Here is a 12386-nt window from a genome sequence, read left to right on the forward strand (position 1 = left end):
ATGCAAACCAAAGAAGTCCTGAGGAGTTTGGGCTACGAGGTGGTGGATTTCATTGGTAAAGGGAGTTACGGTGAGGTTAAGCTGGCCACATCTCAAAGGCACTCCAACCATGTGGCCATCAAAATAATGCACCGCAGGCTGGCATCACATCTTTTTGTATCTAAACTTCTGCCCCGGGAACTGGCCATTCTGAAAAGAGTAAAGCACCCTCACATTGTTCAGGTGCATGAAATTTTTGAGATGCCAAACGGACAGGTGTTTATTGTGATGGAGGCTGCCGCAATGGATCTTCAACAGAAGATCTGGGAGCTCGGCCGCATTCCCATTGGCCAAGCAAAAATGTGGTTCTCACAGCTGCTCAGCGCTGTGGCCTATCTACATCAGCAGAACATTGTCCATCGTGATCTTAAATGTAAAAACGTTCTGCTGACTGCTAACGACCAAGTCAAATTAACCGACTTTGGTTTAGGCCGTTTTTCAAGGGGCTTTCCTGACTTAAGCAAGACCTATTATTGCACTCCCGAGTATGGTGCACCTGAGGTGCTTTTGGAAAAACCCTATGATCCAAAAAAAAGTGACGTGTGGAGTCTAGGTATTATCTTTTACTCCATGGTCACCGGATCCACACCCTTCAAAGTTAACAGTTTGAAGAGTCTCCTACGTGTCCAGCGAGAACCCTTGGTGTTCCCACGTAGGATCACAGTGGAGGAGCCCTGTCGGGCCTTCATATCTTATATGCTGCAGTACGACCCCTCCACTCGGCCGTCTGTGACAGAGGTGGCACAGCACCCTTGGCTGCAGCCGAGGCAGGAACGGTAAGTAAACCACTGTGCAGGTACACATACATGAAGAACATTTTGAATGGGTCACTCAAAGTAAAGAGCTGTTTTGCAAATAGGTAACATACAGTATTAGTTCACTAACGATAAGTACACTAACACATTGCTTCTGTACTGTCTCCAGGGTTATTGGCAGGTTTGTGGTGGTGCCCGTTGAGGTTCTGTGTCCAGACGTCAACCCACTTGAAACGTCAGAGGAAGAGTCTCAGTCTTCCTTCTCTTTGAACAGTAACATAGACAGTATATCCTCTTCTGCCTCTGAAAATGGGCTGGTGTTTTTCAGCACTCCTCAGTCGACAGAGGAAGAGTCTCCGTCTTCTTCTTTAAGCAGAGACGTAGACGTTCTCTCAACTCATGGTGTCAGATGCGAGACTCTGATGCCTGAACAGAAAGACAAAAGTAGTGGAGCTGGTGCAAGTCTGACTTGCCAAAGGGTAGAGGCTGTGGAGGAGCACTATGGCTGCGTTAGCTGTAGTCCTGTTTGTGCTGCTATTAAAAGGGCAGCTAATGCTTATGTCAAGGCACCAATTCTCAGAGCCTCCCGGTCACTCCGACGGAGGATGAGGAAGTTATTCAGAGTTGACTCTGTGGTCCATGACACCACCTCTATTTCCCAGCAGAGTGCTCCTCATTCTGCTTCCCCTTCAGAAGCTCCTGCTTGTTTGTGTTCTGAGCAGAGACTCAAGGATGTGACTGTAGATGTCCCTCTCCATGGGCTAGTGGTGGAGACAGCACCTGTTCTCCCACAGCCCACAGTATGGAAAGGAACCAGGAGTCTGAGGTTCCCTAAATTTAAGGTATGTTAGGCAAGTGTTGAGCGATCGTCACAGCCTCAGATTTTATACTTTAAATATTTGCTAGAAATGTTTCAGTTGATTCATATATGTCATTTTGTCTCCCCAACAGATCCTGAAGAAGACGAAGATGATTCACCCATTGTAGACATCTAGCACGGCCCTGGTGATGACATACTACCTTTACACAATTTATTGGTCATTTATACGTTGTTCTGACCAGAGGAGGATGGGTCCCTCTATTGAGTCTTGGTTCCTCCCAAGGTTTCTTCCTCCAGCTCTGAGGGAGTTTTTCCTTGCCACTGTCGCCTTTGGCTTGCTCACTTGGGGTTTATGTTGTATTTATTTATTTTTATTTGTCCCATTTTCGGATTTCTGTAAAGCTGCGTTGCACCATCAGGTTGTAAAAAGCGACATACACATCATTTGGAGTTGACTTGTTATGTAAGGGGTAGGAGGGACACTGTCTAAACTGATTGAGATGCCTCTGTAATGTTGCATGGACCTCAGGAACAGTGCCTCTGGACTGGCAATCCAAGGTTGTGGTCCTCATTAAGAAAGTGAACCAGAGAGTGTGTGGAAACTTTTGAAGCATCACACCTCGGTTTCCCTCTAGAAAGTTTATGCCAGGGTAGTGCAAAGATGAGACTCAGAAGGAGAAATGCAGATTCTGTCCTGACCATGAAATTTTGGACCAGCTCTTCACTCTCTTTTGGATAGTTGAGGAGACATGGGAGTTCAGCAGTCCTGTCTACATGTTTTGTGGACTTGAAGGCTCATGACCATGTTCTCTGAGACATCTTGTGAGAAGTGCTCTAGGTGCATGGGATGCAAGGGTCGGTGATGCGAGCTGTGCAGTCCTTGTACTCACTGAGTCAGAGCTGTGTCCATATTTTCAGCACTAAGTAAAGCTTGTTGAGTGTTGCCGTTGGTCTTTGTCAGGGCTGTGCCATGTGTCTGCTCCTGTTTGTGATATTCATAGACGGGACAGCACGGCGTAGCCAGGGGCAGGATGGTCTACGGGGGCCTTCAACGCACACTTGACTAGTTTGTAGCCAAGTGTATAGCAGTTGGTATGAGAATCAGCACCTTCAAGTCTGAGGCCACAGTGGTATCCCACTCACCTTTCATGACCCAGGACTTGCTAGAGGGATTGTATCTTATAGTATCTTATCTTAAGAATGAAATAGGGGTGCGAATCTCTCTGTGTCAGGTGATTTGATTCAATTCTGATTTTTGAGGTCACGATTCAATTCAGAAACAATCTTTGATTCAGGAACCATTTTTAAATTCAAATGGTCTTTAAATTTGATTTAAATTAAGTGATTGATGAAGATGAAACGACATTGTTGTCATGGTGGGTCAGGCCAGACACAGAGGGATGAACACTCACAGAGATGGGTGTAATGCAAGTACTTTAATAACACAATAGAAAATCATACAAAGAGCAAACCAAAGCAAACAAAGCAGCAACTAACGGGAATAAACAGGAAAACAACGTAAACTCGACAAACTAGAGGGCGAACACAAAGCACACCTGAGACCAGGGGACTCTGGGAGCTAAGCTAGATGAGCAGGGCAGGGAACAGAGGGAACCAGCCGCAGAACCAAAAACGGCTAGGCCGACCAAACCTGGCAACGCAGCGTGGAAAAGGGTCGCCTAGCTGGAGCGAGGGTCGTGGGTATAAGGTGGGAGTGAGCGAAAGCATCTCGCTAAACACATGAACATGAAACACGACACTGAACCGACACAATGAACCAAACATGAACCAAACACACATGAACGTAACTGAACCAGAACCGAGTCACTGAATAGATACAAGAACAGAAACATAACAAAAAGTCCTTAAGTGGGCGGCGGCTCGGAATCGCTGCATTCTTGCAAGTAGAAAATGGAGCATTTTACTTTCTTATTTTGAAGTTTACTTTAGTCTGTTTATGTTCAAAACGGAAAATAAAAAATGTAGTTAATTATGTATTTCAGTGTATTGTGGTTATTCATGTGTGTGTGTGTGTGTGTATATAGCAAGAATATGTTCTTTGTTTAAACTCTGTCACTGATAAAGTGGAGATATACATTTTTTGCATTATAAATACAAAATTATTTTATATATATCACATATATCAACATTGTGAACCTAACCATACAGCTGTAGCCTATATGACATGGCTATGTAAAAGTGCTGTGTGGTTTTGCAGAATTCATGTGTCAATGGAATGGGGGGCCAGAAAATATGGTTTCAGAATCAGAATCAGAAATACTTTATTAATACTAGTAGTAAAACTGCAGTTGCTTTAGTTGCAGCTGTTTGTGTAAGAATACTCTATAAAGTGTAAAACAAAAATAGAAGAAAGGTTTATAAATTATAAGATTAAATGGTTTTTAGAGTATGAATATAGTTTTATGAATAAGTGGCAAAGTGACAATAACTGTGATAATAAATATGGAACAGTCCACCCAGAGCATTAGGCCAAATGGTGTTAAATGCACTGGAGAAATCAAAAAACATGATCCTTACAGTGCTGGCTGGATTATAGCATCCTCAACTCCCAGACAGGACTGTGCTGGAGCTCATCCAGGACTAGCTTCTCCATGGTCTTCATGATGTGTGACGTCAGTGCCACTGGCCTGTACTCCTAATGTCACTGGGTCACGGCATCTTCTGGACAGGAACAATGCAGTACGTTTTCCACATCCACGGGACATAGTGCAGTACTCCGCAAAGCTGTGTGGCACAGGCCTAGCATAAGGCTTTGGCACAGGCCCCTAGGATGGACCCCATCTGGGAGAACAGAGAACACAAACATGAGTAAGAGAGTAAGCTAATCCAGAGTCTCGTGGAGAAGCCTTAATATCCTAATTTCGAATGTGAGGCATTAACTAAGTTACGTTCTCAAATGACTCACCTAAATACATTTGAACATGCAATGATAGATTCTCAACTTCACACAGAGCTTACGTTTACTTGCTATGTTCTTTTGTATTACTCACTGAGATTGGGTAATGAATATATGGTCTCTTATTACCGAAAGGAAAGGAAACTTTTCTTTTCTCGACAAAAGAACAGCCGTCTTCATTTGATCAAACAGACACGAGCTAGAAATTACACCAAAAAGAACAATGTGACGTGAAACACTTGAGGACAAACATCAGTTACATGAGTCTGTTTGCTTCACTATATGTGTGTGTGTGTGTGTGTGTTATAGGGTCACTCCAGACAAAGTGCCTCCAGAGGGAGATGAGAGTTGTGTTGTTAGACGGGGAGTAGAGTGTCTGGGTTGATTCACAAGTACCCCAAGACGTTTTAAGGATCTTGGTCCGAGGTACTCTCCTAAAACTACATGCCATGGCTTTACTAGAATTTGACTAATTGTGTTTTCTTGCTGCTTCTTTCTTAAAATGTTCTTCTACAATAATAGTATGTTCCTTCCAAAAAGGAAAACACATTCAACCCTAAATCAAAGCCTTATGCTAGGTAGCCTGTATAACTCATTTAAAGCTGGTGAGGAATCTCAAGAATGAGTATTAGAGCTAGAAGTCCTGATCCTGAAGTAGGAAACACTCCTGAACACCTGCACAGTTTAAACTCATGCAAATAACCAGAGCTGAATTCACTGATATTTGGACTACACTCACTTCAACCAGAAATCAGCTCTGTGAGCAACACTTGTGAGATGAACAACTCATAGCAGGTACCCCCATCTTTTTAGTCTTTTCCCCCACCCACGCTGCAGGCCTGTTAGGATGCTTGTGAACGTTGGGGCCTTGAACCAGTAAACAGCACTGGCCGCTTCGCCCCGTGTGGAGCAAAATAAAAGAAAATAAAAGGGTAGCGCTAAAATAGCTTCATCAAATGTGAGGCTTGAGTCGTTTCTGGCTCCTTCTCATCCCCTGCCCACTCTTCCACTCTCTGTCTCTCTCTAGCCTCAGCTCCTGCTAACTGTGCTATGGGGTTGTGTATCCCACTCTCTCCAGGAGAAAGTCAAACTCTCAGTTCCAGCCACTCCGACTACAACAGGTCATCCACAGTACAGCGACAGTCCCTTACTGGTAGCTGACAGTGAACCTGCACCCCAAGCTCGTCTGGCTTCTCCAACCAAACTGAGACCCAGGCTAGCACGGCTGCTCTGCACTCTGAGCTCACTAACTATCAGACTGAAAGTTAGGATGGTTACTCAAACATACTCTGCTAAATCTGTTAGTAAACGGCATTAAAAGATCTAACAGACACTTCTTGTAAGTAAGAACAGTGTATTTTACTCCAGAATCCTCAGAGCAAAACTATTTTCCTGCTGTACTTCTGCAGTTTTTCAGCCCTCTCTCCCTGGAGCCCCGCCCCTCTCTCTCAGGAACCAATTGAATACACTGAAAGCACGGGATTCTGCTAAACTATCCAATTAGAAAGAAGATACAGGAAAACTGACAGATCCACATAACGTTGTAGTGCACTGAGCACATGTTCACCCTGTTCATTTCAACCAAACTCTGGAGCTTCTTTTTTCTCCTTTTTTCAATGATAGACTTCCTTTAACCATTACATGAACGTACAGACTATTAAAACATTAGTTTCCTCACCTTTGCCAACTATATTTTACAAAAGAACCACAAAGATTTTAACACTATTGCTGAATGAAACAATAAAAAATAATAATTTCACAAAAAATATTAGTTATTTTTATTTACCTTTTTTCTTTGTGCTGTTTACAACATGCCACGGTTTTTAAGTGCTTCATATTTTACTAATTGTGTTTTCTTGCTGCAATTTTCTTAAAATGTTCTTGTACAATAGTAGTATGTTGGTATAACGCAATTCGGAAAGTAATTCAGAAAGTAATTGTGATAAACTGGTTACGACTCTTGAAATCTTCAGTAAAGTCGATGTACATACAGTGAGTCCAAGAAGTATTTGATCCCTTGCTGATTTTCTTCGTTGGCCCACTAATAAAGACATGATCATTCTATACTTTTAATGGTAGATGTATTCTTACATGGAGAGACAGAATATTAAAAAGAAAATCCAGAAAATAAATCTAAGGAATATATATTAATTGATTTGTATTTCATGGAGTGAAATAAGTATTTGATCCCTTAGTATTCATTAGCAGTTCTGGCTTTTACAGACCAGTTAGACACTCCCAATCAACTTGTTACCTGACCTGAAGCCACCTGTTCTCACTAATCACTTGTGTGAAAAACACCTGTCCACAGAATCAGACAGATCACACAGATTTCAAGTCTCCAACATGGGTAAAACCAAAGAGCTGTCACAGGACCTCAGAGTCAGAATTGTTGACCTTCACAAAGCTGGAATGGGCTACAAAAAGATTAGTAAGGTGTTGGATGTGAAAGTAACAACTATTGGTGCAATTATCAGAAAGTTTAAAGAGTATAACATGACAATCAACAGACCTCGGCCCGGTGCTCCAAAGAAGATTTCGCCTCGTGGGGTGGCAATGATGCTGAGAACAGTCAGAAATCGTCCTGCAACCACTCGGCAGGAGTTAGCAAATGACCTGAAGGCAGCTGGGACCACAGTTTGCAAGGAAACAATTGGCAACACTTTGCGCAACAATGGATTCACATCCTGCAGTGCCCGAAAGGTACCCCTGCTGAAGAGAGCACATGTGGAGGCGCGCCTCAAGTATGCCAATGATCATTTGAAAGATGAACCAAGTTATTGGGAGAAGGTTTTGTGGTCAGACGAGACCAAAATTGAACTTTTTGGCCTCAACTCCACCCGCCATGTGTGGAGGAAGAAAAATGCTGCCTATGACCCCAAGAACACTGTGCCCACCGTCAAGCATGGAGGTGGAAGCATAATGTTTTGGGGGTGTTTCTCTGCCAAGGGTACAGGGCTACTTCACCGCATCACTGGGAAGATGGATGGAGCCATGTACCGCACAATCCTGAGGGACAACCTCCTCCCCTCTGCCAGGGATCTGAAAATGGGCCGTGGTTGGGTCTTCCAACATGATAACGACCCTAAACATACAGCAAAGGCAACAAAGGATTGGCTCAAGAAAAATCACATTAAGGTCATGGAGTGGCCCAGCCAGTCGCCAGACCTCAATCCGATCGAAAATCTATGGAGGGAGCTGAAGGTCAGAGTTGCCAAGCGACAGCCCACCAACCTTCATGATTTAGAGAGGATCTGCAAAGAAGAGTGGGCCAAAATTCCCCCTGGTGTGTGTGCTAAACTTGTGGTTAACTACAACAAACGTCTCACCGCTGTGCTTGCAAACAAAGGCTTTGCCACTAAGTATTGAGTGTGTTTGGCAAGAGGGATCAAATACTTATTTTCCTCATTGAAATACAAATTAATTAAAATATATTCTTTAAAATTATATTCTGGATTTTTGTCTTGATATTCTGTCTCTCCATGTTAGAATATATCTACCATTAAAAGTGCAGAAGGATAGTGTCTTTATTAGTGGGCAAACAAAGAAAATCAGCAAGGGATCAAATACTTCTTGGACTCACTGTATATAGTTCTGAGAAGGTCTTGTTGCGATCACAGCTCTAAGTCCATGATCAGCATGCTCGTGGATGAGGAAAGGATCACACAGAGAGCTGTCCGTGTTAAGTAGAAAAGGTTTATTACAATATTCTGCAGAATACGGAGATCACACAGCACACGGAAAATGCCCACAGTAATCTGATGTTCGTACAAAAGTTGTTCCCTTTTATAGTTCTCTATAGGGAGTCTCTTTTGTTCAGATAAACATGTTTTTCTGCACGTCTCCCAAGCTGGTATAGTTACATCCCAACTGTATCTTCCCAATGTATCTTCTACTAGAACACTCTGTACTTGAACCTCTTGTCCTGTGGATTTTGATTAGAATATACGCAGTCACTGCCTTGGTTACTTTGATTACACACGGCAAGCTAAATTATTGTTCGTACCCCCGATGATGAACATAATCACAAAATGATACATAACACAAAATGATCAACATAACCACATTATATGTCATAATTCTCACAATTCCCCCTTTTGATCTCTTCACAGAGATCAACCTAAGGCCCCACGAACATCACCCACTAGGTGAGGTGTGTGAGCGAAAACCTCTCCGGCAGATCCCTTCTGGCCCTCGGCCTTATCACTTAAGAGAGGAAATTCTCACACGGCTATCCTGCCCCGATCAGCCACCATAAGGCACCTCACTGGGTTATGTTTTACCCATAGGTTATTTCCTCCTGATCACAGTCATCGTGGTTCACTACCCCTGTTAACAATGGCATCATATAAGGTGGTGGTTGTTTGCTCTCGATTGTTGTGGTGATTAGTCTAAGAACCAAGGACCTAATACATGGAATACAACAACAGCCACACGTGACCAGTATGGCCACAAACACCGCAATCGACATGAATAATGACATAAAAAAGGTTTTCCATTTACCAAAAGTGGAGTTCAACCAGTCTTCTAATTCATTGTCAATACCCGAATGCTCATGCATAGTATCAGATAGGGTTCTCAGCCCGTCAAGTGCCCTGGCCACGGAACCATCTGGAGCAGTATTGTTAGGAATATACATGGATCAACAGCTTTGCCTGCTGATCTCCGAGGTTTCAAGACAACTGTGTCCTCTCTAACCACGTCAAATATTGTTATTACTGCCACCAGAGATGCCGCGGCCAAGACACCTAGGACTTTCCAGTTCCTATATAGCCACATATTGATTATATTTTACACAAAACAGCAAGCTAAACCTCCTATGGTAGCACGCTTTATCTGTCCGTTTTAATCCTGAGGCAGGTTTACCCCCCAGGAAGCTTACAACCTTCTTTCCCTGCCGTGCTACCTCCTTCTTACGCGATGAAGCTAAATGATACCTTTTCTCACACTCTGCTCGATCCTGTAGCCCCCAAATGATATAAACTCCAAGCAAAAATTATAACACACAACCAACAAATAATACAAACAGTCAAATGGCAGGTTGTCATCTGTGCTCCGGTCTCATGATGATTTGTTCAATTCAGGGTTTTGGGTGGACTACCTCCCCCTTTTTGCCACCAGGGGATTATTCTGCCCCTTGTTGAGTGGTGGGCTTAGCCGTTGTCAGATCCTTCTGGATGTCTCGTAGCGTCCTCGTAGGTAGGTCTGCCACCGCACACTGAGTCCAGTGGTACCACGTGTCGCCTTTTCCTTTCAGACGAACCGCATGAGTTGTCCTCTCCGTCACTTGATATGGCCCGGTCCACCGTGGCTCCGACCACTTGCGCTTGAACACCCTCAGTCTCACCCAGTCGGCTGTTGGTTTCGCCGAGGTTTCAGTTCCTGACTCTGCCTGTTTCGTTCGTTCTCTGTTTTTCCCGTTTCAACATTTCCACCACCATATTACTCCACTTACTCTTTCTTCTACCTTTCTTTTTAACTTCCGGTTTTGCACAATGATACTCTAGCGTGTTTTCTAACTGTAAACTTAACATTGCCCACTCTCTGTTATCCCCCTCATTTCTACCCCATTATGTCTCTATATTTATTATTTTTCTGAAATTACTCGTACTTCCGTTTAACAACTATCCAAACATATACCTTAGATAAGTCTTATGACTTAACAGAATTTAGGGAATCTTGTTCCCAGGGACTCCAACCCAAGTAGCGAATTTAGGGAATCTTGTTCCCAGGGACTCCAACCCAAGTAGCGAATTTAGGGAATCTTGTTCCCAGGGACTCCAACCCAAGTAGCGAATTTAGGGGACCTCACCCCCAGGGACTCCAACCCAGTTTACCGTCACGCCGGACGCACTGACACCTCGTCAGGTGTTCAGGGGGGCCAACCACGAACCCAAGAACCACACTCTTTGTGGCTTTTTCTTTTCCTTACTCTTATTTACCTTTTATACTCTCAATTTACAAACCCCCTTTGGTTAATCAACAGAGACGGATCTAATTTAGATTTTGTAGTCAAATATGCAGATTTTATTAAAAAGGTTCTGCTTACCTTTTAATCGGGGCCCCGTCCGTCCCTAGGGATCAACCTGGAAGTCTGTTCGCCAATTCTCAGGTCTCTGTCGTCCTTTTCCTCATCACGTCGGGGTCACCAAAATTGTCGCGATCACAGCTCTAAGTCCATGATCAGCATGCTCGTGGATGAGGAAAGGATCACACAGAGAGCTGTCCGTGTTAAGTAGAAAAGGTTTATTACAATATTCTGCAGAATACGGAGATCACACAGCACACGGAAAATGCCCACAGTAATCTGATGTTCGTACAAAAGTTGTTCCCTTTTATAGTTCTCTATAGGGAGTCTCTTTTGTTCAGATAAACATGTTTTTCTGCACGTCTCCCAAGCTGGTATAGTTACACCCCAACTGTATCTTCCCAATGTATCTTCTACTAGAACACTCTGTACTTGAACCTCTTGTCCTGTGGATTTTGATTAGAATATACGCAGTCACTGCCTTGGTTACTTTGATTACACACGGCAAGCTAAATTATTGTTCGTACCCCCGATGATGAACATAATCACAAAATGATACCTAACACAAAATGATCAACATAACCACATTATATGTCATAATTCTCACAGTCTGTATTATTTTGCAGAGGCAGTATCATAGCTTGTGAGTTTAATCTGAGGTGTGATCATTGCTTGTTGAAAACTTTACCCACTATCCGACCAGGATGATTTGAAATATAGTCAACTATGGCCATTTTTTGTTAGTGTTAGTTAAGAATAAGCTTGAATGTTTTTTTCAGTGCTTTTTGTTGTAGTCAGTTTGGTTTTAGATTGTGTGGGTATTAAGTTTACGTTCAGCTTTTTTCCACTTTCTAGCACTTATTTTTATATCTGTTTAGTCATTTACTGCATCATATGCTTACTAACTGCTTTTCCATTGTGTTTACAGTCTATTCCCACAGGTATATCAACAAACTAAACAAAAAGCCCAGTAGCAGTTTACCCCTACAACCAGCTTTATTTCAGTGCCCAAATCAACTGCAAGCGGGAAGTCCCTGCTTTTTATGGCTGCTGCTGCTTTTTGACTGTATGAAGTGTGGCATGTTTAGTCTAGAGCCTTTTTCCACCGCTAGTGATAATGATCGTGTTTTTACTGAATGTGAGCTAGTTCACTCTTTGGTGGTTAAAGTGGAGCAGTTAGAGGTGAGCATCACGGCTTTACTAAAGGATAGAGAGCCAGAGTCACTGACAGCAGCCCCGGATGCTTTAGGGAGAGCTAGCACCCCCCTCCACTCCGGAGTTAGCTAAGCTAAGGCTAATGCTAGCGCTAAGACCAAAGCTAGCCCACCAGAACACCAAACAGGTTTACCCCTCAGTGAAACACCCGCTGAGGAGCCTGTTCAGCGTACTCTGCTCAGAGGAGACTCTGTTATCTGACACGTGAAGATAGCTCGTCCTTTAGAGGCTCCAGCAGAACCGTTAGCTGTTTACCAGGAGCCAGAGCGCCGGACATTAGCGCCCACCTTAAGCAGGTAGCTAACAGGAGATATTCGAGGGTAGTTATTCATGTAGGGGCAACGATATTCATCTGCGGCAGTCAGAAGTAAGTAAGGATAACATTAAAGAGGGGGTTAAACTGGTCCAGACAATGTCTGATGTGGTCATTTGCTCTGGCCTTATCCCAATGAGGCGCGGCTCTGAGTCTTACAGCCGACTCACAGCGCTAAATCACTGGATGTTCAAGTGGTGTTCGGAAAATCATGTGGGCTTCATAGATAACTGCTTAGAGAGAGAGAGAGAGAGAGAGAGAGAGAGGGAGAGAGAGGGAGAGAGAGAGAGAGAGAGAGA

The 12386-nt window shown here is 43.4% G+C and overlaps 1 protein-coding gene and 1 non-coding gene across 2 annotated transcripts; both read left to right on the forward strand.

Moving 5' to 3' along the window:
- On the forward strand, positions 1-8789 carry LOC140549665 (testis-specific serine/threonine-protein kinase 6-like). Its single transcript, XM_072673415.1, has 5 exons — positions 1-815; positions 964-1174; positions 1517-1636; positions 5610-5694; positions 8644-8789. Exons 1-5 carry the CDS (start codon positions 1-3, stop codon positions 8787-8789), a joined length of 1377 nt encoding a protein of 458 aa, XP_072529516.1.
- A 2384-nt stretch (positions 8790-11173) lies between these two features.
- Positions 11174-11315, forward strand: LOC140550464 (U4 spliceosomal RNA). Its single transcript, XR_011979162.1, has one exon. It is a non-coding gene; the product is annotated as a U4 spliceosomal RNA (small nuclear RNA).
- The last annotated feature ends 1071 nt before the right edge of the window (positions 11316-12386 follow it).

This window comes from Salminus brasiliensis, chromosome 2 (assembly GCF_030463535.1).
Source record: "Salminus brasiliensis chromosome 2, fSalBra1.hap2, whole genome shotgun sequence".
In the NCBI taxonomy this organism is placed as follows: domain Eukaryota; kingdom Metazoa; phylum Chordata; class Actinopteri; order Characiformes; family Bryconidae; genus Salminus; species Salminus brasiliensis.